Genomic DNA, 26,725 nt, shown 5'->3' with positions numbered 1-26,725 from the left:
AGAGGTGAGAGCATCTCTAAAATAGCAGGTCTTGTGAGCTGTTCCCAGAAAGCAGTGATTAGTACCTACTAAAAGTGGTCCAAGGAAGAACAACGGGGAACAAGGTCATTTGTGCTCAAGTCTTACAGATGTCTGTCGGGAGTGAAGTCTAACAAATATGGTCCAATCCCACAGAAGACCTACTGTTGGCTATGATAGCATGGCGACAGTTCACACAGGGCATCGCAGCTTGTTGTGTATGGGACCATGTAGCCTCAAACCAGTCATAGTGCCCATGCTGTCCAATGCTGACAGCGCCTACAATGGCACAAAAACATGAGGACGGGAAAATAGAGCAGTGAAAGAAGGTGGCCTGGTCTGATGAATCACATTTTCTTTACAACACGCAGATGACCAGTTGCGTGTGTGTCACTTACCTGGGGAAGAGATGGCATTAAGATGCACTATGGGAAGAAGTCTAGCCAGTGGAGGCAGTGTAATACTTTGGGCAATGTTCTGCTGGGAAATCTTGAGTCCTGACATTCATGTGGATGTTACTTCTGCATGTACTACCTACCTAAATACTGAGTTTATGGTGATAACTTGGCCCCAAAATTCCCCAGATTTCTATCAGATCAAACATCTGTGGGGTTAGCTAGTAAACTGGTCTGATACATGGAGACCCCATATAACAAGTTACAGGTCTTTAAAGGGGGTTTGTCATTTAAAAAAAGGAAATTCTATACTCACCTATTCTTTCCCAGCAAACTGCTTATAGCATCTTTTCCTTGGTGAGCTTCTGCAGTGCCCCGGGTCAGCTCACCTCCGCCGGCCTGTTATGAAGGCTGCATTCCTCGCATTCTTCTTCCTGCAGGTCAGTGAAGGTCACTTTCCTGTGACATAGCCTTCACTGCCTAGGAAGGAATGCTGATCTACTGCAGAGACAGCGCACATGAGTAGTCTCTGCTATAGCTCGGCACTCTCTGCAAGCATGTGAACTAGTGACGTAACGTACATTGCCGGGCAGGAAGAAGACTACCTGTGAATGTATGTAACATCGCAGGAAGCAGAGGAATCAGTCAGCTGGAGGTGAGGTGACTAGAGATGAGCGAACGTACTCGTCCGAGCTTGATATTCGTGCGAATATTAGGGTGTTCGGGATGCTCGTTACTCGTAATGAGTACCACGCGGTGTTCCGGTTACTTTCAGTTTCCTCTCTGAGACGTTAGCGCGCTTTTCTGGCCAATTGAAAGACAGGGAAGGCATTACAACTTCCCCCTGTGACGTTCAAGCCCTATACCACCCCCCTGCTGTGAGTGGCTGGGGCGATCAGATGTCACCGGAGTATAAAAATCGGCCCCTCCCGCGGCTCGCCACACATGCCTTGTGACTTAGCTGAGGGAAAGTGCTGCTGCTGGTGCTGCTGTAGGGAGAGCGTTAGGAGTCAGTGTAGGCTTCAAGAACCCCAACGGCCCTTCTCAGGGCCACATCTACTAGTGTGCAGTACTGTGTTAGCACAGTATTTTTTTTTTTTTTGTCCAAAATTGGATCTGCAGAGCATTGCGCCCTGCAATAGGGACAGAAGTGGGGGTTAGGCAGGGAGAGTGTTAGGAGTTAGTGTAGGCTTCAAGAACCCCAACGGTCCTTTCTAGGGCCACTTCTATCCGTGTGCAGTACTGTCCAGGCTGCTGTTAGCAGTGTTGCATTTTTCTTTTTTTTTCTCAAAACCGGCTGTGCAGACCATTGCACCCGGCATTAATACTACAGGGATAGAATTGTGTAGGCAGGGCCAGAAGACATTTATTATTCATTGAATACACGCAGTAGGGTCTTCCCTTTGCTAAAAAGGAAAAAAATTATATTTTGCCTGCCTGTGTCAGTCCTAAGGTCCTTTACTGCAGCCTAGCGCCATTGTCTTTCCTGACTGGCAAATACCTGCTCTGCTAGAGTTAATAACTCTGCTACACTATAGTTGTGTGACACTTTTTGAGGGCCACACCACAGATATTAAACTCCTTGTTCATTGAATATACGCAGTGGGGTCTTCCCTAAGCTAAAAAGGAAAAAAATTATATTTTGCCTGCCTGTGTCAGTCCTAAGGTCTGCGTGTACGTGTGTGCTGCGTGTACTACGTACAAAAATCAGACGCAACCAGCTACGCTTTACTGCAGCCTAGCGCCATTGTCTTTCCTGACTGGCAAATACCTGCTCTGCTAGAGTTAATAACTCTGCTACACTATAGTTGTGTGACACTTTTTGAGGGCCACACCACAGATATTAAACTTCTTGTTCATTGAATATACGCAGTGGGGTCTTCCCTTTGCAAAAAAGCGAAAACATTATATTTGGCCTGCAGGCTTGCGCCAATTTATTTCCTGCCTGGGAAATCAAATCACTGGTAATACAGCATGCTGAGGGGTAGGGGTAAGCCTAGAGGACGTGGACGTGGACGTGGCCGAGGACGCGGAGGGCCAAGTGAGGGTGTGGGCACAGGCCGAGCTCCTGATCCAGGTGTGTCGCAGCCGACTGCTGCGCGATTAGGAGAGAGGCACGTTTCTGGCGTCCCCACATTCATTGCCCAATTAATGGGTCCACGCGGGAGACCTTTATTAGAAAATGAGCAGTGTGAGCAGGTCCTGTCCTGGATGGCAGAAAGTGCTTCGAGCAAGCTATCATCCACCCACAGTTCTGCGCCGTCCAGTGCTGCAAATCCGAATCCTCTGTCTGCTGCTCCTCCTTCCTCCCAGCCTCCTCACTCCACTACAATGACACCTGCTCAGGAGCGGGAACACTCCTAGGAACTGTTCTCGGGCCCCTGCTTAGATTGGGCAGCAGTGGTTCCTCTCCCACCACAGGAGTTTATCGTCACTGATGCCCAACCATTCGAAAGTTCCCGGGGTCCGGGGGAAGAGGCTGGGGACTTCCGCCAACTGTCTCAAGAACTTTCTGTGGGTGAGGAGGACGATGACGATGAGACACAGTTGTCTTGCAGTGAGGTAGTAGTAAGGGCAGTAAGTCCAAGGGAGCAGCGCACAGAGGATTCGGAGGAAGAGCAGCAGGACGATGAGGTGACTGACCCCACCTGGTGTGCAACGCCTACTCAGGACAGGACTTCAGAGGGGGAGGCAAGGGCATCAGCAGGGCAGGTTGCAAGAGGCAGTGCGGTGGCCAGGGGTAGAGGCAGGGCCAGACCGAATAATCCACCAAGTGTTTCCCAAAGCACACCCTCGCGCCATGCCACCCTGCAGAGGCCGAGGTGCTCTAAGGTCTGGCAGTTTTTCACAGAGACGCCTGACGACCGACGAACAGTGTTGTGCAACCTTTGTCGCGCCAAGATCAGCCGGGGAGCCACCACCAACAGCCTCACCACCACCAGCATGCGCAGACATATGATGGCCAAGCACCCCACAAGGTGGGACGAAGGCCGTTCACCGCCTCCGGTTTGCACCGCTGCCTCTCCCCCTGTGCCCCAACCTGCCACTGAGATCCAACCTCCCTCTCAGGACACAGGCACAACCGTCTCATTGCCTGCATCCACAGCCTCACCTCCGCTGTCCTCGGCCCCATCCACCAATGTCTCGCACCGCACAGTCCAGCCGTCGCTAGCGCAAGTGTTGGAGCGCAAGCGCAAGTACGCCACCACGCACCCGCACGCTCAATCGTTAACCGTCCACATAGCCAAATTTATCAGCCTTGAGATACTGCCGTATAGGGTTGTGGAAACGGAGTCCTTCAAAGCTATGATGGCGGCGGCGGCCCCGCGCTACTCTGTTCCCAGTCGCCACTACTTTTCCCGATGTGCCATCCCAGCCCTGCACGACCACGTCTCCCGCAACATTGTACGCGTTCTCACCAATGCGGTTAGTGGCAAGGTCCACTTAACTACGGACACGTGGACAAGCACAGGCGGGCAGGGCCACTACATCTCCCTGACGGCACATTGGGTGAATTTAGTGGAGGCTGGGACAGAGTCAGAGCCTGGGACCGCTCACGTCCTACCCACCCCCAGAAGCATACCCCAGCTCGGTGGTGGTATCTGCGGCGGTGTATGCTTCTTCCACTAAAGCACCCTCCTCCTCCTCCTCCTCCTCAACCTCTGTCTCGCAATCTAGATGTGTCAGCAGCAGCAGGACGTCGCCAGCAGTCGGTGTCGCGCGGCGTGGCAGCACAGCGGTGGGCAAGCGTCAGCAGGCCGTGCTGAAACTACTCAGCTTAGGAGATAGGAGGCACACGGCCCACGAACTGCTGCAGGGTCTGACAGAGCAGACCGACCGTTGGCTTGCGCCGCTGAGCCTCCAACCGGGCATGGTCGTGTGTGACAACGGCCGTAACCTGGTGGCGGCTCTGCAGCTCGGCAGCCTCACGCACGTGCCATGCCTGGCCCACGTCTTTAATTTGGTGGTTCAGCGCTTTCTGAAAAGCTACCCACGCTTGTCAGACCTGCTCGTAAAGGTGCGCCGGCTCTGCGCACATTTCCGCAAGTCCCACACGGACGCTGCCACCCTGCGCACCCTGCAACATCGCTTTAATCTGCCAGTGCACCGACTGCTGTGCGACGTGCCCACACGGTGGAACTCTACGCTCCACATGTTGGCTAGGCTCTATGAGCAGCGTAGAGCTATAAAGGAATACCAACTCCAACATGGGCGGCGCAGTGGGAGTCAGCCTCCTCAATTCTTTTCAGAAGAGTGGGCCTGGTTGGCAGACATCTGCCAGGTCCTTCGAAACTTTGAGGAGTCTACCCAGGTGGTGAGCGGCGATGCTGCAATCATTAGCGTCACCATTCTTCTGCTATGCATCTTGAGAAGTTCCCTGCAAACCATAAAGGCAGCCGCTTTGCGCTCGGAAACAGAGCCGGGGGAAGACAGTATGTCGCTGGATAGTCAGAGCACCCTCCTGTCTATATCTCAGCGCGTTCAGGAGGAGGAGGAGGAGGATGAGGAGGAGGGGGAAGAGACAGCTTGGCCCACTGCTGACGGTACCCATGCTGCTTGCCTGTCATCATTTCAGCGTGTATGGCCTGAGGAGGAGGAGGAGGATCCTGAAAGTGATCTTCCTAGTGCGGACAGCCATGTGTTGCGTACAGGTACCCTGGCACACATGGCTGACTTCATGTTAGGATGCCTTTCTCGTGACCCTCGCATTCAACGCATTCTGGCCACTACGGATTACTGGGTGTACACACTGCTCGACCCACGCTATAAGGAGAACCTTCCCAGTCTCATTCCCGAAGAGGAAAGGGGTTCGAGAGTGTTGCTATACCACAGGACCCTGGCGGACAAGCTGATGGTAAAATTCCCATCCGACAGCGCTAGTGGCAGAAGGCGCAGTTCCGAGGGGAGGTGCATGTAGCAGGGGAGGTGCGTAGATCGAGCAGCATGTACAGCCCAGACAGTGCAACAGTCTTTAAGGGCCTGGCCAGCTTTATGGCTCCCCAGCAAGACTGTGTCACCGCTCCCCAGTCAAGGCTGAGTCGGCGGGAGCACTGTAAAAGGATGGTGAGGGAGTACGTAGCCGATCGCACGACCATCCTCGGTGACGCCTCTGCCCCCTACAACTACTGGGTGTCGAAGCTGGACACGTGGCCTGAACTAGCGCTGTATGCCCTGGAGGTGCTTGCTTGTCCTGCGGCTAGCGTCTTGTCGGAGAGGGTGTTTAGTGCGGCTGGGGGAATCATCACAGATAAGCGTACCCGCCTGTCAACCGACAGTGCCGAGAGGCTAACACTCATCAAGATGAACAAAGCCTGGATTTCCCCAGACTTCTGTTCTCCACCAGCGGACAGCAGCGATACGTAAGCAATACGTAGGCTGCACCCGTGGATGGAAGCTACGTTCTCTCTCACCATCCAAAACGGGGACATTTCTGCTTCATCAATCTGTGTCTAATATTCCTCCTCCTCCTCCTGCTCCTCCTCCTGAAACCTCACGTAATCACGCTGAACGGGCAATTTTTCTTAGGGCCACAAGGCTCACTCATAATTTTTTTAAACAATTTTTAGATGTTTCAATGCTCTGAAAAGCGTTGGAACTTTAACTTGAACCAATTTTTCGTTAAACTGGGCTGCCTCCAGGCCTAGTTACCACTTAAGCCACATTAACCAAAGCGATTAATGGGTTTCACCTGCCCTCTTGGTTGGCCATGGCCAATTTTTTTCAGGTACATTAGTACTGTTGATACAGCAATTTTTGTGGGCCCTCGCCTACAGTGTAATCAAATAAATTTTTAGCCCACCTGCATTAAGCACGACATTACTACCTCAGCTGTGTTGGGCAATGTAATGGGATATTTCTATGTACCGCCGGTGGCTTCCTGGCACCCACCCATGCTGTAGGTGCACACGGAGTTTTTACTACATCTGTACACTTGAAAAGAACCCCAGTCTGACTGGGGCATGCAGTGTGGGCCGAAGCCCACCTGCATTAAGCACGACATTACTACCTCAGCTGTGTTGGGCAATGCAATGGGATATTTCTATGTACCACCGGTGGGTTCCAGGGAGCCACCCATGCTGTAGGTGCACACGGAGTTTTTACTACATCTGTACACTTGAAAAGAACCCCAGTCAGACTGGGGCATGCAGTGTGGGCCGAAGCCCACCTGCATTAAGCACGACATTACTACCTCAGCTGTGTTGGGCAATGCAATGGGATATTTTTATGTACCGCCGGTGGGTTCCAGGGAGCCACCCATGCTGTGGGTCCACAGGGACTTCACAATAGGGAGTTGTACCTGCCTGTGTCTATGAATTAAAAACCGCGGTCTGACTGGGGCATGCAGACACCTTGACAGAATGAATAGTGTGTGGCACATAGGTTCCCCATTGCTATGCCCACGTGTGCAGCTCCTGATGGCGGTGGCACAGGATTCTATTTCTCATTGCTTCTGTACAGCATTGTGGGCTATCGCCCCACCCCTTTTAAAGAGGGTCGCTGCCTAGCCGTGCCAACCCTCTGCAGTGTGTGCCTGCGGTTCCTCGTCATGGCAGACGCACTTCTAAATAGACATGAGGGTGGTGTGGCATGAGGGCAGCTGAAGGCTGCGCAGGGACACTTTGGTGTGCGCTGTGGGGGGGAGGGGGGAGGGGGGGGGGTTGGGCAGCATGTAACCCAGGAGAAGTGGCAGTGGAGTGTCATGCAGGCAGTGATTGTGCTTTGTTGGAGGTAGTGTGGTGCTTAGCTAAGGTATGCCATGCTAATGAGGGCTTTTCAGAAGTAAAGGTTTTTGGGAGGGGGGGGGGGCCCACTCTTGCCGCTATTGTGGCTTAATAGTGGGACCTGTGAACTTGAGATGCAGCCCAACATGTAGCCCCTCGCCTGCCCTATCCGTTGCTGAGTCGTTCCCATCACTTTCTTGAATTGCCCAGATTTTCACACAAGGAAACCTTAGCGAGCATCGGCGAAATACAAAAATGCTCGGGTCGCCCATTGACTTCAATGGGGTTCGTTACTCGAAACGAACCCTCGAGCATCGCGAAAAGTTCGTCCCGAATAACGAGCACCCGAGCATTTTGGTGCTCGCTCATCTCTAGAGGTGACCCATGGGACTACAGGAGAAGATCAGCGAGGAGAAAATTTGGTAACATCTGCTGGTACCATCTTAGTGTCAGTTACTATAGAACACCTTGGGAGGTCTTGTGGAGTCCATACCTTGAAGGCTCAGAGCTGTTCTGACAGCACAAGGGGGGATAATATTAGGTAAATGGTTTAAAAGTTATGGCTGATTAGTGTATATTTCCACTCTGAAGCAAAACATACCTAGCTAATGCATTAAAGAACATCCAGTATTTGACCTATTGGTTGCTGATAGATACAGTATGTGAAATTACTGTACAGCGTTCTTTACACGCAGTATCTTTGTGGCTTTTTTTGGCTTCTAAAACCATCCTGAATTACATTTTTTGGAGGCTGCCAACACAGGGTCGAGAAAAACACGTGTGATTTGTGCGTTGCGAGATGTACAAATATAAACCCCATTCTTTTGAATGGGGTCATACACATGAGCAACGTTTTCCCGCATGGCACTGCGATGCGATGTAGGAAACAAACTGTGGCATGTTCTATCTTGCTGCGTGATCTCACATCGCATCGCCCATTGGTTGGCGGCAGCATCGCACCGTGTGCTGAGTGCACGCAACGCAAGGTCTCCTATTGAAAACAATGGGAGAAACTCAGCGATCCTCTGCCGCGGCTGTCAGGATCGCTACATCCTGGAAGTGATGCAAGACTGTTTTGACATAAAAACTCCTCGCATCCACAGGGAATTCACATGTTGGTGAATGCGAGATGTTCGTGCTCGTCTGTGTGAAGTTAGCCATACATTTTTTTTTTTATTCATACACTTAGTTAAATGCATTTTTTACCTTCTGTTTCTATAGTTCTACAGAGAAGCTTATGGGAAAATGCATGAAATACAACAGTTAGAGAATGCTACATTTACAAAAAAAACCAACACTAATCTAAAAAACTATACCAAACAACCCACATACATTTTGTAGGTCATGTTTTTTCCTATTGGCTTGGGGCTGACATCTAGGTACTGCATGGTTTGCTTTTTCTTAAAGCACTGGTAAAAACACCAGGATGCAAAAATGCCACAAACAAAAACCTTGTTTTTGCAAAAATGCTATGTGGGAAGCCACATCTGTTGGAAGTTACCTTCAATCTCTCTTGTGACGATTCTTGGCAGATGCACAATTCTGTATCGCAATTTGCTGTTTTCTATGGTCTCCACTTCCAGAAGCTCCCGTGAATTTCTTCTTATGCCTTCCTAATTGGTGAAGAGAATAACACTGCTCCCGCATGACACATAAGAGGGCTCTAGGGACCTGAGTGGAATATACTGACAGCATCTTATTGCCTGTGCAGAAAGTGGAGGGGAATCTTCCTTTTTCCTTAATATGCCCAAATACAACCTATTTTTCCTGCCCATCTAAAGAGGATTTGGTTGAGCTGGTCTAGTAGTGATGAGCGAGTATACTCGCTAAGGGCAATTGCTTGAGCGAGCATTGCCCTTAGCAAGTACCTGCCCGCTCGAGACAAAAGGTTCGGGTGCCAGTGGCGGGCAGGGAGCTGCGGGGGAGAGCACAGAGGAATGGAGGGGAGATCTCTCTCTCCCAGGCCGCAACTCACTGCTCCCCCGCGCCGGCACCCGAACCTTTTCTCTCGAGCGGGCAGGTACTCGCTAAGGGCAATGCTCGCTCGAGCAATTGCCCTTAGCGAGTATGCTCACTCATCTCTAGTGTCTACAATAAGGGCCTCCATGTCATATACACATCCCAAGCAGAAAAGACATAAATTGGTTGTATGGAGAGATTCCTGCACCCCGTTTGCAGTAAAATTCCTTGTGTCCCCAATTTCTTATAATCTGGCTTTGGCAGAGAATGGCTAAAGTGATTTGCTAACTTTTGATTTTACACTATCTAACTTGAGGGTTACTAAATATTATGCAATCTTCTATGGTTGTCCGGTAATCTAGAACATTTCATGATACATCCCATTAGCTCTGGGTTAAAGGGGCTGTCTAGTTAAAAATGTACTTTGTAAAATTAGATCTAAATGGCTTAACTCCTTTAGTGGCACACATCTCCGGGTCTTGCTGCACTGACCATGTAGTTAAACCACGGGAGATTTCCGTGGACAGCTCTAGTGCTGAAATGCTGGCCAGGACACAGTTATTGTGCCACGTTTGCCACTTCAAATTGCCTCAGGAAAATCTCCAGGGCTTGCTGCACTAACTTGGTAATAATAAACCTGCCACTGAAGGGGTTAAAACAATAAAACAAATGGTACTTAGCCTCCCCTGCCCCAGAGATACGTCACTGCAGCCTCCCAATTCACCCAGTGTAGGTTGATTGTGGAAGTCAGGTGACTGCTGCCTGACAATCAGATGCATTACCATTCCAAACTCCTGCCATCATGGTGCCCAGGATGTGAGTGCCGATGGCTGCAGTTTCTGATTGGCAGGGAGCAATCACCTGACTTCTGCTATTAACACACACCGGGAGAATTGTGGGGCTGCAGCTCTGATCACAGGGGTAAGTACCCGTTTGCTTTATTGTTTGAGATCATTTGGATCCAATTTTATAAAGTTAATCGTTAACTGGACGACCCCTTTAAGAAATCCCACTGTATGTTCTCTGACTATAAATTCGATGTGATCTACAAGTATTTTTGCATTCTGTGTGTATATATATATATATATATATATAAATAATGAAAGGGTCCCTTCTTACCAGTTCCATCACAGCATCTGCCACTGCCATCAAGTGTTGGGAAATGTCTTCATCAAACCCAGGGTCTTTGTCTTTAACCTGCTTCTCTAAATAACACAAGGAGAAGCTGTAAGGAAATGTTCAGTAGTGGCGGATTTGTGGTAGATAGCGTAGGATGAAGATGTGAAAATCCACAACATGACTACACTCCCTGTGTGAAGCCATTGGCCTGCCGTACGGTCATCACCATTGCCCGGCGTGCGGGTCTGCTATGGCATATGACTGCTAGTAACAGCGATAATACAATGCAATACAGATGAAGTGCATTGTGTTATCATAGCAATTATATGATCGTACCATCAAGTCGCCTACAGGGACGTAAAAAATGTAAAAAGAAATAAAAATAATTAAAAAAACATGTGAAATATTAGCTAAAAATAAATCCTTTTTTAATGCAAAGTCAGACAAGCGTTTTTTTGCGTGTGCCTATGTGCACAAAAAAAAAGTGCGTCTGATAGAACCATTGGGTCCCTATGATGTGTTCACATGTTTGTCTTGTACAGGTGCAAAATACTCGCACCTGCAAAAGATAGGACATCTGTGAGCCGGGAAGGGGATCGCGATGTTCTCCCATTGCTTTCAATGGGGCCGGCGCTGCAGCCGCCCCATTGAAAGCAATGGGATGCAGGCAACCCCCGCAGTGATTTTCAGGAAAGGCCTTTGAAATATAAGCCCTTCCCTGAAAATCATACCTAGCTACTGTAAAAAATTAAAAATATATAAAACATCACCTTCCGCTGCTGTCAGGGCTCCGGCGCGTCTTCTCACTTGGTCCCCTGCTCTGAAGCACTTGCTGCTTGCTGGGGATTTAAAAATTCCCACCTCCAGAAGGTGCTTGGTCTGATTGGCTGAGCGCTCAGCCAATCACAGGCAGTGCTTAGCCATTCATTGAATGACAGCTGAGCGCTGCCTGTGATTGGTCACAGCGCTCAGCCAATCAGAGGCAGCGCTGGTGATGGATTCCAGTAAATATGAGGCTGAAGTCCTCAGACAGTTGAGGGACACTCAAGTATATGAGTTATTGCCAAGTAATCCCACTACATGCTATCAGTCCTCATTAAGATCTATCTTGGTTTATGCGCTGAGGGCAATATGGATCAGCCTTTGTTTGACTTCTTGTATATAAGCTTTCCTGATGTGCCCGTAGTATACGTACAGCCAAAGATCCACAAATTCGCGCATGCGCAGTGATGGAATAGACTGGCGGCGTACTCTGATAACGCTGATTGCTCACTATCATTCCAGTCTCGCATGATCCCGCGCAGTAGATGAATAGTTTGTCATGACACGAGCTCTCGTGAGAATTTCCATGACGAGTGCATCGTGTTATATGACACATGCGCATTGATAGGTGCCTGACACACTGACGCTTGGATGGAGGAGCTAATCGCCATGATGACACCAGGTCCAGGTGGGCTTAACTAAGTGGGTTTCGCTGGTTTGCTGGATACTGTGATTTGTCTGTCTATTATGTGATGTCTCCATACAAGTGTATATATGTGAGTTTTAGATTTATACATGAAAAAGACTAAGGAGAGTCGAAACGTTGTACTTTTATTGTTTGGAGGAATAAAAGAATGCTTTTAATTGCACCATGTCTCTAGGTCTCTGGTGGCAGGGGATTCCTTCAGCCCCACGGGGAGTCCCCTTGTCACTGAACACTGTGACAGCACGGACCATCCTGGCGCACGCACGTCCTATCTGTTGCAGGTGTATTTTGCGCCTGTAAAAGACATACATGTGAACACATCATAGGGAGCCAATGGTTCTATCAGACGCGCTTTGTTTTCCGCACATATGTGCACACAAAAAAAAACAAAACACTCGTCTGACTTCACCCTAAAACAAACAAAAAAAAAAAAGCACATTTGGTATTGCCGTGTCCGTAATGAACTGTACAATAACTGAACACAATTTATAAACACAGTTTATCCTGCATGGAAAAAAAGTTAAAAATCCTTTAAAAAAACAAACAAAAAACCTATTCCGCCTCCCAAAAAATACAATAAGGGCTCCTGCACACTGGTGAAAGCAATATTGGGATGTGATTGACGCCCCAATATCGCTCTTGCAATCCTTCTGAAGCCCAGGATGCGAGGCGTTTTCACAGGGTAACAGCGTCTCATCCTGGCAGGGCTGAAGGAATCTCCTGCCATTGCTCTCACAGCCGCGGCAGGAGTTAGCGATCTTCTCCCATTGTTTTTTAACCCCTTCCCGCTCCATGACGTAGCGGTACGTCATGAAGCGGCGGGGTATGTATGAAGAGAGGTTGCATGGCACGGCCTCCCCCCGCAGTGAGATCGGGGCAGCCGTGCAGGTGTCATGGCAGCCGGGGGCCTAATGAAAGGCCCCAGGGCTGCCTTACCAGACTGCCTATCAAGCCATCCCCGTGGGGTGGCTTGATAGACTGCCTGTTAAATTGCAGTATGACGTAATGCTATAGCATTACGTCATACTGCAGGAGCGATCAAAGCATCGCATGTTAAAGTCCCTCAGGGGAACTTCAAAGTAAAGTAAAAAAAAATATCAACAAAGTTTTTTTAATTGTAAAAAAAAAAAAAAGTTATAAAAGTTTAAATCACCCCCCTTTTGCCATATCTATTATTAAAAAAAACTAAATTATAAAATAAATATAATGTATTTGGTATCGTCCGCAAAAGTCCGATCTATCAAAATAGTGCATTATTTTTCCCGCACGGTGAACGTCGTCCGAAAAAATAAATTAAAAATGCCAGAAATTAACTGTTTTATTCACCCTGTCTCCCAGAAAAAAGACAATAAAAAGCGATCAAACAGTCGTATGTACTCCAAATTGACACTATCGGAAACTACAGGACATCCCGCAAAAAAATGAGCCGTTGCTCAACTACATCAACGGAAAAATAAAAAAGTTATTGCGTGCACAAAATGACCGCAGAAAATAATTGAAAAAAATAAAAGAGTAGTATAGTATAGTAGTAAATTGAAAAAAAAAAAATAGTATAGTAAAAAAAAAACCCTATACAAGTGTGGTATCGTAGTAATCGTACCGACCCATAGAATAAAGTTATCATTTCGCTTTTGTTGCCGTTTGTGCGCCGTAGAAACAAGATGCACTAAAAGGTGGCGAAATGTGTTGTTTTTTTTCAATTTTACTCCACTTAGAATTTTTTTTACGTTTTTCAGTACATTATATGGTACTTTAAATAGCACCATTGAAAAATACAACTCGTCCCGCAAAAAACAAGCCCTCATACAGTGGCGTCGATGGATAAATAAAGGAGTTATGATTTTTTTGAAGGGGGGAGGAAAAAACGAAAATGGAAAAAGAAAAAGGGTCCGCGTCATTAAGGGGTTAATTGGGCCTGCAGCAACAACACCAGCCCTATTGAAATCAATGGAAGATGATCGTGATCCTCTGCAACTGTTGTGACAGCAGTGGCAGGGGACTCCCCACGGCGAAAATACTACCCTGAAAATAATCCCTAACTGTAAAAAAAAAAATAACAATACATCACCTTAGAAGCGCTGTCATATCTGGTGCGTCTTCTAGCAGGTCCCCGACACTCTTCTTCAGCTTCTCTTCTGGCCGGAGATTGAAAAATCTCTGCCTCCTGAAAGCGCTGCCTCTGACTGGCTGAGCGCTGTGACCAATCAGAGGCAGCCCTCAGCTGTCATTTAATGAATGACTGAGCGGTGCCTCTGATTGAATAAGCAGCATGTCAATTCTTGGCATGGTTCCTCCACTAGGTGACTACACATAGATTTGCCCCATTGACTGGGGCTAAATTTGCGTGCAGACAGGCATGAAAATCTGCGGCAGAGCTCTGAGGCTCAACATTTAATTTCTGCTGCAGATTAAATGTCAGACTCATATTGGGAAAATCTGATGGCCAAGGCCTGAGGCTTCTGGGAGACCCATGGCAACCCATCATCAAACATGAGCCCAGAGGTGTAACATGAAGCTCCTGGGTCCCAATGCAAAACCTGTAACAGGGCCCCCAACTATAATGCTTTATTCATAGTACTGGGCTCCCTATATGGAGAAGAGAGGTCTTATGGGCCCGCTAAGGTTCCTGGACCCGGGTACAACCGCATCATCTGTATCCCCTATAGTTATACACCTGCATGAGCCCCTTTAGCGCCCCCTGTGCTAAAATACGAAAAGAGTGTTCTTACACATCCTCTGCCATCATAAGCGCTGCAGCCCCGCAGTGGTCCCAGTATTTGTTGTGATAGAGGATGTCACTGGAAATCCGGTGACCGCTGCAGTATCACTGTTGTCCTCGCATCAGCGCTCACATCCTGGACGCCATGAGTGCAGTACGGTGGTGCTGCAGCCTCTGATTGGTAACATCACCAGTGTGACTTCTAGTGACATTATCTGTCACAACAAATGACGGGATCACAGCGGGGCTAAAGTGCTGAATCGTGGCAGCATATGATGAGTAAGTATAATTCCTTTTATTTTAGCACCATGGGTGCTAAGCGGGGCATGTTGTCCGGTAATCAGACAACCCCTTTAAAAGGCAGCACATTACATACACATCGTGACTGCCAGAACCCTCATTATGTTGCATGGGGTGAAATCCGTAGTCAAATCTGCATGTACCGGTAATGTAGATCTGCAACAGAGGGCTTAATCCCTTAAGGACGAAGCGCCGTATATTTACGGCGTTTGGTCTTGGGCTTTAATCCCCAAGGACAGCGGAAATACGGCGTGGGGGAAAAGCCTCTGCTCCTACAATCAAGCAGGAACAGGTTGGGTCCTCAGCTATTAGCCACAGCTGACAACCCGGAGGAGAAGAAGGAAATGGTTTTTAACCTTTTGAACCCCTTCTGCGATCACAAGACCGCCGGGATCCCATGGCAGAGCAGAGCTGCAGGGTCCTAGCAGACCCTAATCATCTCTGCCAGTGACTACTGTCACTATAGGGGATATTTTCCTGTAACTGAGACTCCTATGGATGCCCCAGCTACAGGGGAGGAGTGGAAAAAAAAAAAAGTGTCCAAAAAAAAAAAAAAAGACTATGTGAATGTCCTCCAGAGGTCTTATATGACGTCATGGGAGAAATAGATGGTGAAAAAAGTTACAAAAATAAAGTAAAAGAAAAAAAATTACAGAAAACAATAAAAACATATACATAAAAACGAAAATGACTCACCACTGACAAAAACCAAACCTGTCGCCGTATGCGCCCTGTAATCCAAAACTATACATATTATAGAAAATGTCCGAAACAAAATGAGGAACCCGTTCCGATACTTTATACTAATGTAAATATACTAAATAAAAAAAATACAACTATAAATGTAAAAAAAACATTTTTTAGCTTTTTACCCCCAATAAAACTAAATAACTAAAAAAAGATAAAAATAAATAAAAAAATAGCCCAATATGTCACACACAAAAAAAAAGACAAATTAATTTTGGTGGCTGAAGACAAAAGAATAGGGCAGTGAAACCAGCCCACGGGTAAAATCCCTAAAAAGGGTCTGGTCCTTTAGGGGTTACATGGATGGTCGTGTTTTCTTAATATTCTGGGGGGGTGAAAGTCACGCCTGCAAAGCGAGATGAAACAAAACCATCGATTTCAATAGTTTGGTTTCCCTTAAGCGTGATCCTGGCACGGTATTACTAAGTGCGACAGACAATAGGCCTCGCCCCACCTTTCTTGCGTGTAGTTTTATACGTGCGAGTAAAGATAGGGCGGGGCCTAACATCGTGATTGGGTTTTTTTCATGCGCGCAACAGTGGGAAGTTGGTAGTTTAAAGAAAGACTTGACAGATTCATGCGAAAATAAGCTCTGTAGCGGTGAACGTATTTGCGCATTCGCCTGTTTTAATAAGCCTGGACTGACAGCAAATTTAGTGGAAGAAATCGTGGGTGGCAGCTGGCTATAGATATGGAGTTTCGTCAGTGAATGGGTTAAACTGCAATACCTGGCAGCAACCCCACTAAAAGTAGTGCAGTGCATGCAGCAGGAGCGCCGCGCCCCCTCACACAGCGGAGCTGCAGGGACCCCCCAGCTCTAGTAGCCATGTCAGGCACCGAGGAGACGATGGATGGGGAGTAGCCCCAGTGTATGACATTACTATGGCTGCAGAGCTGCAGTACACATCCTCCTGTAAGCTCATGTGCGGCCATCTCACCCGGTAATCACTGCCGATCCTTCCTACTATCTCACCGCCACATACCTACTTCCATGAAGTGCTCCAGCACCGCGCGCACTGCCCGGCAGTCCGGCACTGACAGACCGGCACTCATCGTGTCTCCTCCGGGCTTTCCGTCTCCAAAAATCAGGGCCTACTCGCTCGCGAGCAGACACGGTTACTATGGAAACCGGACGCCTCCATCAACACACACCCCTGCTTTAAGGCAGTGGAATAGTCTGGCAGCACTTTGTTTGTAAGGAAATAGACCGTACCAATGAAGCCTGAGGGGAGAACAATGTCTTCTTACATTTACTATCGAGTTTATCAATTTCAGAAAAATGCGATTAGTTAACCCTTTAGCGGTGCAGCAAATTTTGGCGGTGAGGACCGGACCCTAGCTGTTAATAGGGCCTCTCTCCGGCTGAAAGGTTGTATGGAGCACTCTATAGCTAACACTTTATATGGGGATACTCTATAGCTGACACCCTGTATAGGAGTACTCTTTAGCTATGGTAACACTTTATATGGGAGCGCTCTATAGCTGACACTTTATATGGGAGCTCTCTATAGCTGACACTCTGTATGGGAGCTCTCTATAGCTGACACTTTGTATGGGAGCACTCTATAGCTGACACTTTATATGGGAGCTCTCTATAGCTGACAGTATATACGGGAGCACTCTTATAAGGCTGCATTCAGACGAACGTATATCGGCTAGGTTTTCACGCCGAGCCGATATACGTTGTCCTCGGGTGCAGGGGGGGGGGAGGATGGAAGAGCCAGGGCCAGGAACTGTGCTCCCACCCCCTCTCGGCCTCCTCTCCGCCCCTCTGCACTATTTGCAATGAAAGGAGGCAGGACGGGGGCGGGGCTAAGGGTGCCAATTAGCCCCGCCCCCGTCCCGCCTCTCCCCATTGCAAATAGTGCAGAGGGGCGGAGAGGAGGCAGAGAGGGGGCGGGAGCACAGTTCCTGGGCCTGGCTCTTCCATCCTCCCCCCTCTGCACACGAGGACAACGTATATCGGCTCGGCGTGAAAACCGAGCCGATATACGTTCGTGTGAATGCACCCTAAGGGCTATTTCAGACGACCGTATATCGGCTCGGTTTTCACGCCGAGCCGATATACGCTGTCCTTGTCTGCAGGGGGAGGAGGATGGAAGAGCCTGGAGCAGAACCTGAGATCCGCCCCTCTCCACTATTTGCAATAGGAGGGGGCGAGGCAGAGCTAAGTACCGCGCTTAGCTCCGCCCCCTCCTCTCCTATTGCAAATAGTGCCTAGGGGCAGGAGCTCAGTTCCTGCTCGCGGGTCTTCCATCCTCCTCCCCCTGCAGACAAGGACAGCGTATATCGGCTCGGCGTGAAAACCTAGCCGATATACCATCCTCTAAATAAGCCCTAAAGCTGACACCTTGTATGGCAGCACTCTATAGCTGACACTTTATATGGGAGCACTCTATAGCTATGGTAACACTTCATATGGGACACTGTATAGCTGACACTGCATGGGAGCACTCTGTAGCTGACACTCTGCATGGAGCATTCTATAGCTGACACTTTATATGGGAGCACTCTATAGCTGACACTGCATGGAGCATTCTATAGCTGACACTTTATATGGGAGCACTCTATAGCTATGGTAACACTTTATATGGGAGCACTCTATAGCTATGGTAACACTTTATATGGGAGCACGCTATAGCGGAAACAGCAGCAGCAGTTGCAGAGTTTGTGACCTCTGACCTCTCCCTTCTGTGCCTGCACTGCGTACAGGATGGCACATGCATTGTCTTCTCCACTCTGGAGTGATGATTGGGGATAGGTGACCCTCATTCTCCGAATAGGTGGAAGTCCTGGAAGTGGAACTTACTCCGATTTATTATGGCATATAATAATAATCTCTATTTGTATAGCGCCAGCTTATTCCACAGGATACACCATAAATGTCTCAGATGGAAATACCCTTGGAGCTGCTTTAGTACGGCAATGTGGCCCTCAGACCAGAAAAAATTGTGGACCCCTGCCCTAAGCTAACATGTAACTGTTGCTGGATGAAGTCTTAATGCCACTGAGTGTTGCAATTTCATTTCTTTGTTCAATGCCCTGTACGTGCCATGCCGATTCTGTGCACCTGGCAAATGAATGAGGGCAGCTGCTGTTCTCTGCACAGCCGGGTGGCTAGGAGTGGCTCAGTGCAGGAAAACATAGAAGGGCATGCCACAATAAGGCCCAATGCACACAGGCGGGTTTTTGCTGCGGAATCCGGAGCAGGCGTCCGCCTCCGGCTTTCGCAGCCATAACACTTCATAGCATGCAATTCAAAAAAGATTCTTCATGCACACGAGTTTCCACTTGTGGATGAAAGATCGCAGCATGCTCCATTTTACTGCAGCTCCCACAATGACAACTTCCATTGAAGTTGATGGAAGTTGTCCGACCCGCGACTCGTCTTTAATTGATAATGTGGATGACCCGCGGATTTCGCGAGAAAATCAGGAATTTAAATTTAAAAAAATGTACAGCACATGACTGACGGTGAGCCATGCAGATCATCCGCAGTACCAAGACGTCGGCAGACGACAGGTCCGCGTGGACGCCGCCTGCACACACAGGTACGCAGGGTCAGCTGCTGCTTTCATGGCTGGTTTCCGTGTGTACCGTGCGCATGAGGCCTTAGGGTATGTGCACATCCACATAAGGCAGAATCCAACATGAATTTTTCGGCACGGATTCCCCTTAAAAAAACCATATCACACGAACATATTTGTGCACGCAATACCCAAAAAATAGAATCCATTGATGTCAACGGGTTCGTACACATTTGTGCATGCAAAAAAGACGGGGCAAGTTCTATTTTTATGCACCAAGGGTCCCCATAGAAGTCAATAGGGGGTGCGCACGTAATGCACACAGCGATGCGTGAAACAGTGTGCAATTCCACTAGTAAAAAAAAAAACACATCTGAACCTCATTACACAAATTAGCCATTTAAATTGGGGTGTGGTTGTGTTGTTCACGTAAAAAAAACTATGCCCTGCGAGGCAATAAAAGGTACAGTGTAATACACAGACATGTGCACTAAACAGACTCGTTCACGGCGCAAATACGTTGCACTGAAGCACGTGCAAAAGTGCATATGCCTGCGTGAAGCCGGACGAAATCTGCATATTTCTGCTGTGGATACAGACATGGATTTAGTTCCGGGAACAGTCAAAATCTGCATGCAGAATTTCCAGCCTCTGTACGCGAAGTCTGCCCATTAACAGCGCTAAATCCATGTGCGGATCTGCGACAAAATGCGCAACACAAATATGTGGATTTCAGCCCCAGTTTTTAGAGGCGGAATCCATGTATAAAACATATATGTTGGATTCTGACGTTTCTACATCCCCTCAGTGTTGTGGACCCTTCATTTTCAGGATTGGTGGAGGTCCCCAAGGTCAGATCCCTTTCCATCATAACGTGATCCTATATCCATCTCTTTATATGATGAGAGTAACCCTTTAACATCCAGTAATGCAAACTGTTATCACCAGCAGCAGTGTCAGATCCACCAGAGGGTCAGTGATTTTGTCAGATTTTCTTCCTAGCAAGAAGCAATACTTCAGCAGCTCAAGATATTTTCTGAGGCCGGGTTGACACAAGCAATAAAATCACGTGACGTGAGAGCGCATGAAAACGCAGAATTATGAAATCCATGCTTTTCAATGGTTTCCTTCCCACTTGCGATGCTTTCACTCATGCGATGTTGCGTGAAAGGAAATCGCAGCATGTCCTATCTTTCTGCGTTTTGCACTTTTTTTATCACCCTTCTTTCCCCATGAAACTTTCGTTTTATCGCATTGCAACGCACAAACTTACGATTTTCGTGAAATGCGTTTTTAACATTAGAAAGTCCTATCGTCTTTTGTGTGAGAAAATTGCAAGCAGCAGCGATGATTTTGCGAGAAACAACAGCGCTGATGTTCAAACATCTCATTAACAAAATTGTGATATTGCGATTGCCCATGTGAAACTACCCTTAGGGCTTATTCAGACGACCGTATATCAGCCGCATATTCACGCCGGCCGATAAACGGCGTCCCTCTCTGCAGGGGGAGGAGGCTGGAAGAGCCAGGAGCAGTGCTCTGAGCTCCTGCCCCCTCTCTGCCAACTCTCCACCCCCTCTCCGCCCCTCTGCACTATTTGCAATGAGGGGAGGGGGGCCGGGGCAGAGCTAATTCTCACCAATTAGCCCCGCTCCATCCCCTCTCAATGCAAATAGTGCAGAGGGCCGGAGAGGAGGCAGAGAGGGGGTGGGAGCTCAGAGCACTGCTTCCGACTCTTCCAGTCTCCTCCCCCTGCAGAGAGGGACGCCGTATATCGTCCGGCGTGAATACCCGGCCGATATACGGTCATCTGAATGCGCCCTAATACTGATGTGCTACAGATCCATCATGCCATCATTCTCAGATTGGTGGAGGGCTGGCCACAAATGAAAAGTCAATGACCCTGTATCTGAAATTACACCGTGCGCTGTGTCACAAATTGCACATAGTTAAGGTAATTTTCTAGCCAATATTGAGCAATTTTGGGAGTAATATTGGTTTTCTTGCAAGGGGCCTTTTGCAGGGGATGGAATATTCTGCAACAGCATTACGCAATATGCCGTCCCTGAATTGCCAGCAGGATTCTGCCATTTTCAATTCTGTACCAAAATTCGCCGTTTGTAGTGCAGATTTCAGCGGATGAATATTCCATTGGAGGGCATATTCCTTCCCATCTGAAAAGTCCCTAAGGGTGCATTCAGACGACCGTATATCAGCTGGGTTTTCGTGCCCAGACGATATACGGCGTCTCTCTCTGCAGGGGGAGGAGGCTGGAAGAGCCGGGAGCAGTGCGCTGAGCTCCCGCCCCCTCTCTGCCTCCTCTCCACCCCCTGCACTATTTGCAATGAGAGGAGGCGGAACAGGGGCGGGACTAAGTTCTGGGAATGAGCCCCCCACCCTCCTTCCACCTCTCCTCATTGAAAATAGTGCAGGGGGGTGGAGAGGAGACAGAGAGGGGGCAGGAGCTCAGAGCACTGTTCCCGGCTCTTCCAGCCTCCTCCCCCTGCAGAGAGAGACGCCGTATATCGGCTGGGCGTGAAAACCTAGCCAATATACGGTGGTCTGAATGCACCCTAAGCACCCTAGGCTGGGTTCACACAGGGCGGATTTGCTGCGGTTTTTCCGTTGCGGTTTTGCCGCAGAAGAAATGCTTCTGCGGCAAAACTGCTTCAAAGGTTAATTTTGGCAAGCGTTTTTTTTCTGCAGCGTTTTTTGCTTTTTGCCACGTATTTTGGTGCGGATTTAGCTGCGTCCATAGAGGTCTATGGACAAAAAAGCGCTGCGGAAAAGACAGAATGGACATGCTGCACCTTTGAAAACCGCGCCGCAGTTGCATTTCCGCACTGCGGCTGTGCGGAAAAAATCCGCCCTGTGAGAACAGCTTTTTTGCAAAACTCATTTGTGCTGCATTGCACTGCAAACGCAGCGGTTTTGCCGCAGTGCGGATACGCAACGGCAATCCACGGCAAAACAGCAGCAAATCCGCCCTGTGTGAACCCAGGCTAAGACTGCTTTCACAAGAGCTGAATATTTCCACAATCTGCACCTAAAGACGCAGAAAATTATGCAACAAAATCCGCATGTATATATGTGAGTTATGGAGCGGAAATCCACAGCAGTGAATTAAAGGAAGTCTGCCACTGAAATTTGACCTAGTAACCCAATATAAAATCACAGAGGTGAGAGAAAAAATGCACAAAGACATAGCTTACAGAAAAAGAAGCCAAATATGCATCACCTGATACTGCAGGGCTGGCTCAATCACCATATCCCATAGTAGCATGCAGGAAGTCAGATTGTAATATGACAGAGCCAAATGTTCAGTGCAGACTAATGTGCAGCCACTCAACTCAACCCAAGATTGGGGGAGGGGTGACTGCAGACAACATAGTCTGTACATATGAACTGATACCAAGGATTGCATCCCCCAATCTTGAGTTGTGTTTAGTCCCTGCACATGAGTCTGCACTGAACATTTAGCTCCCTCATATTGCAATCTGGTTTCTGCATGCTATTGGGGGATGTGGTGATTGGGCTGCCCTGCAATTGGGTGACGCATATTTGGCTTTTTTAGTAACCCAATATACTGTTATGTATGCGCTGCCATAAAAAAAAAAACTAGTGTTAGCTTTACCTTTTTCCAAAGTGTCTCCTTTGTGAAGATATCGGCCAATAAGTTTCTCCCACGCTTTATGCTAATGAGTCCCATATTGTCTGATCGGCTTTTCTGCTAAAAACCACCCCGATTCTTGCCGAGTGGTGCCTTCAGCTCTTCCCGTGGGAGAAACTTGTTGGCCAATATCATTGCATAGGAGTCACTTTGGCAAAAGATAAAGGAAACGCTGCGTTCCTTATGACAGCGCATAAAAGTATATTGGGTTAATAGCCAAATTTAGTTGACAGACTTCCTTTAAGCTGCATCTTTAGGTGCAGGTTGCGGAAATATTCTGTTCATGTGAACACACCCTTAGGCTGGATTCACACGAACGTATATCGGCTCGGTTTTCACACCGAGCCGATATACGGTGTCCTCATCTGCAGGGGGGGGGGAGGATGGAAGAGCCAGGAGCAGGAACTGGAACTGAGCTCCCGCTCCCGCCCCCTCTCTGCCTCCTCTCCACCCCCTCTCCGCCCCTCTGCACTATTTGCAATGAAAGGAGGCGGGACGGGGTGGGGCTAAGTTCTGAAAATTACCCCCGCCCCCATCCCGCCTCTCCTCATTGCAAATAGTGGAGAGGGGGTGGAGAGGAGGCAGAGAGGGGGCAGGAGCTCAGTTCTTGCTGCTCGCTCTTCCATCCTCTCCCCCTGCAGATGAGGACGACGTATATCGGGTCAGCGTGAAAACCGAGCCGATATACGTTCGTGTGAGTCCAGCCTATGAGATAAAATCAATGTGGCCACTGCTCTTTATTGAGCCTGCAGTCCTCTCAACCTACACTTCAATGGCTTACAACAGCTGGGACCCCACCAATACATAAAATGTGTACAATCAATATGTCATTACTCGTAATAGTGATAAACCAAGTAATTGTTTTAACCCTTTCTAATCCAATTTGTATCCTGGTTTTCCTAGGGGCTTACTTTTTTTATGCCGTTATACAACGGCACCATATGCTGGCTAAAGCCAGTACTGCATGAGGTGCCACGTTAATTAGGCTCCAACAGCAGAGAGGCTGGCAATCTACAGTAAGAGAACCCCAACGGCCGTCTTCCAACATTGCAGCTGTACAGCCTTAAATCATAATGTCTTCAGAGGTCAGACAGTGGATTGCAAAGGGTTAAACCAGGGGCGACAAAGTCATTTTCAGCGAGGGCCACATTAGCCTTACAGTTGCCTTCAAAGAGCCAATTGTAATTGTAAGGGCTATTTCAGACGACCGTATATCAGCTCGGTTTTCATGCCGAGCCGATATACGGTGTCCTTGTCTGCAGGGGGGAGGATGGAAGAGCCAGGAGCAGAAACTGAGCTCCCGCCCCCTCTCCGCCCCTCTCCACTATTTGCAATAGGAGGGGGTGAGATGGGGCGGAGCTAAGTACCAGTGCTTAGCTCCGCCCCACCCCCATTGCAAATAGTGGCAAGGGGCGGGAGCTCAGTTCCTGCTCCTGGCTCTTCCATCCCCCCCTGCAGACAAGGACACCGTATATCAGCTCAGCGTGAAAACCGAGCCGATATACGGTTGTCTAAATAAGCCCTAAGACTGTATAGTAATAATGACCCCAATAGTGGTCCCAGTAGTAATAGTGACCTGCAAAGTGGCCCCAGTAGTGTCTCCTATATTGGTGGTCCCTGTAATAATAATGCCCCCTATGCTGGCCACAGTAGTAATAAGTCTCCCAGTAGTAATCACAACCCTCTAATGACCTCTGGCTAGGCAGCATCCCTACATGTGTTCCACTCACCCAGCCTGCAGTGCCAGCCGCTGCTGAGTCTATGACTGCTGACTGCTCCCCTTGGCATCTTGACTGGACCGGAGCTGCAGGCTGGGTGAGTGGAATGCCTGTTAGCTGGCTGGCCACATAAAATTAGCTGGCGACTTGGATTCAGCCCGCAGCCCTTGTGTTTGATATGTGTGGTTTAAACTGTCTCAATAGTAGGGCATGAACACAATTAATGAGCAAAACAAGGTAATATCACAAAATATACATATTATATCTGCACTCCAATGTTATCACTGAGCATCAAAACAACTGCAATGGTATTTTATGGAAAATGAGAACAACTTTCGCTGTTCTGCAGATTTAATTAACAAATGCATCCTGAGGCTTGTACAGAATAAGTGTCCTGAGGGTGTGTAACGCATCATTGTGTTGGTACCAGGAAAACATGATATTCAAATTAGCTTTGCCTAGGCTACAACATTAATAATGCATTGCAATCTGTCAGTAACCATGCAAGAGGTGAGTATTTGGAGGCCAGTTGTGACTGTAATAAAACCCTTCTGCACAATTTATTATGGCTTACTACATTGTTTGTAAACTTCACTGATCTTCAGGATTAATAATGGTTCCTCTGTATGTGTGTAAAGGAATATATTCGAGGACATCTTTACAATGTGGTCATTTACATAGGTGGTACAACAATTTCCAGAGCTTACAGCCTCAGACATCAGCTTGGGTTCTTTGCTTCCAAGTCACAGAGGTGCATGTGACAAGTTTATTGGAGTGTGTTGCTCCGTGACAAGAAAGTTAACAATTTTCAAGTACATTATCATTTTAATGGTAGTTTTACATGTACCATTTTAATACTGTTTTTGAAGCCAGTATTCAGGTTTGGAGCCTCTTGTTGCAACCGATGCGGATCAGTAGCGAAAAAGGAAACCACTGAAATCCATTGATATCAGTGATTCCGTTTTGTCCCATCATGCAGCCTTGATTATCACGGCCACATTACGGAAGAAAAACATGTTCGTCTCAAACTGCCCTAAATGATGGATATGAAATCAGCCTTGAATACACAGCTGATTTTCCACTGTGGAAATTCTTCTATGTATAGACATAGTGGACTTTTTCACATGGGCATGATCCGTATTTGAAAAATCTGACGTAGACTCCCATTGAGCTCTGTAGAATGCTAAAATTACGTGAATTCCTATGTGGATTTTCATGCAAAAAAATCTTTGCTTGAATGAAGTCCAAGAGTCCCAGGTACTGGCAATAAAAGGTTCCATCTATACACCGGTACTGGACTAATACTGCTTTTTTTGTTTCCGTACAGTCTGAAAGTAAGAATGGAATCACAGTTCGGCTGGGTGCACACTTGGAAGTAAATCGCATTGAACAGCTCATGGACATCTGTCCGTGTCTTGCATAATTTACAGACAAAATGCATAGATATCAATTAGCATGTCCAATTTGTCATCCGTTACATGGACATGAAAAGGACATGCACTGAGTTTTTTCATGCGGACCATTGGCCCACATGAAAAAACGTCAATCTGCATAGCCCCATAGGCTATAATGGAGCCTGTGAATTAACACGGACAGCACACAGCCTCAATACACAAGTGTTCCGGATGCCTTAGATGGGTTCTGGCTTGGCTTTCAATTCCCAGTCATTGTTACAAGGCTTGTATGAAGAGTCTAACATTGACTTGCAGAAATTCTACCTTGCAATAGGTGGCGCTGCAGGGGTATTGTTCCATCTCCCTTATTTGCATATTACCCAGAGGAGCATGAATAGCCTTATAAGTCTTCTCACACACTCACCTTCTAGGTGCTCTCCCTAAGGAGAAAAGATAGCGTTCCTGACCGTAGGCCTTATCTGACACCCAATGCTTCGTCTAGTTCCTGCATCAATAGCCGAGATTAAAGCAATACTGGCAAGAACAGAACATCAATCCTATGATAGGATGATCCCACACAACTTTCAGTGTCAGGTATGGTACATAATTGTTTTATTTTAGTCCCTTTCACTCAGTCATAAATTATGGTTTATCCTTTTTGTATTTGATGGACTATATTTTCTTTTCTCCATGGCACAAGAAAAATTATCGTGTTGCTGGCGCCCCAGTGAAACGGATCAGAACCAATATACACAGCAAATGGAAAACGCAAAATCTTGGCAAGAATCAAATTTTATTCCCATTTGTATTGAAATATTTTGGTTAGGAAACCAGCACATAGATACAGTGAATATGTTATCTGCGCCATTAATAATTGTCACGATCGAGAACTTCACTGGGCTGTCCCATCTGTTAGGACTGGTATGATGTGTTTTGGCAAAGTTTTACAAGCTCAACAAAAAGAGAACC

General features: G+C 47.7%; 1 protein-coding gene across 1 annotated transcript in view; it reads right to left on the bottom strand.

Annotated features, from left to right (window-relative positions):
- Nucleotides 1-16,567, bottom strand: part of CCDC175 (coiled-coil domain containing 175) — a 54,935-nt gene extending 38,368 nt beyond the window's left edge. The window contains exons 1-3 of the mRNA XM_066608219.1: nucleotides 16,431-16,567; nucleotides 10,214-10,299; nucleotides 8,637-8,748 (exon numbers count right to left, since the gene is read on the bottom strand). Of these exons, the coding sequence (XP_066464316.1) occupies nucleotides 8,637-8,748; nucleotides 10,214-10,299; nucleotides 16,431-16,500 (268 nt within the window). The 5' untranslated portion in view covers nucleotides 16,501-16,567. The remainder of the gene's footprint in view (nucleotides 1-8,636; nucleotides 8,749-10,213; nucleotides 10,300-16,430) is intronic.
- Nucleotides 16,568-26,725: the final 10,158 nt, after the last annotated feature.

Source organism: Eleutherodactylus coqui, chromosome 6, assembly GCF_035609145.1.
Source record: "Eleutherodactylus coqui strain aEleCoq1 chromosome 6, aEleCoq1.hap1, whole genome shotgun sequence".
Lineage (NCBI taxonomy): Eukaryota > Metazoa > Chordata > Amphibia > Anura > Eleutherodactylidae > Eleutherodactylus > Eleutherodactylus coqui.
Note: the sequence above shows the minus strand (reverse complement) of the source record. Positions and strands in the feature narration are given on the sequence as shown.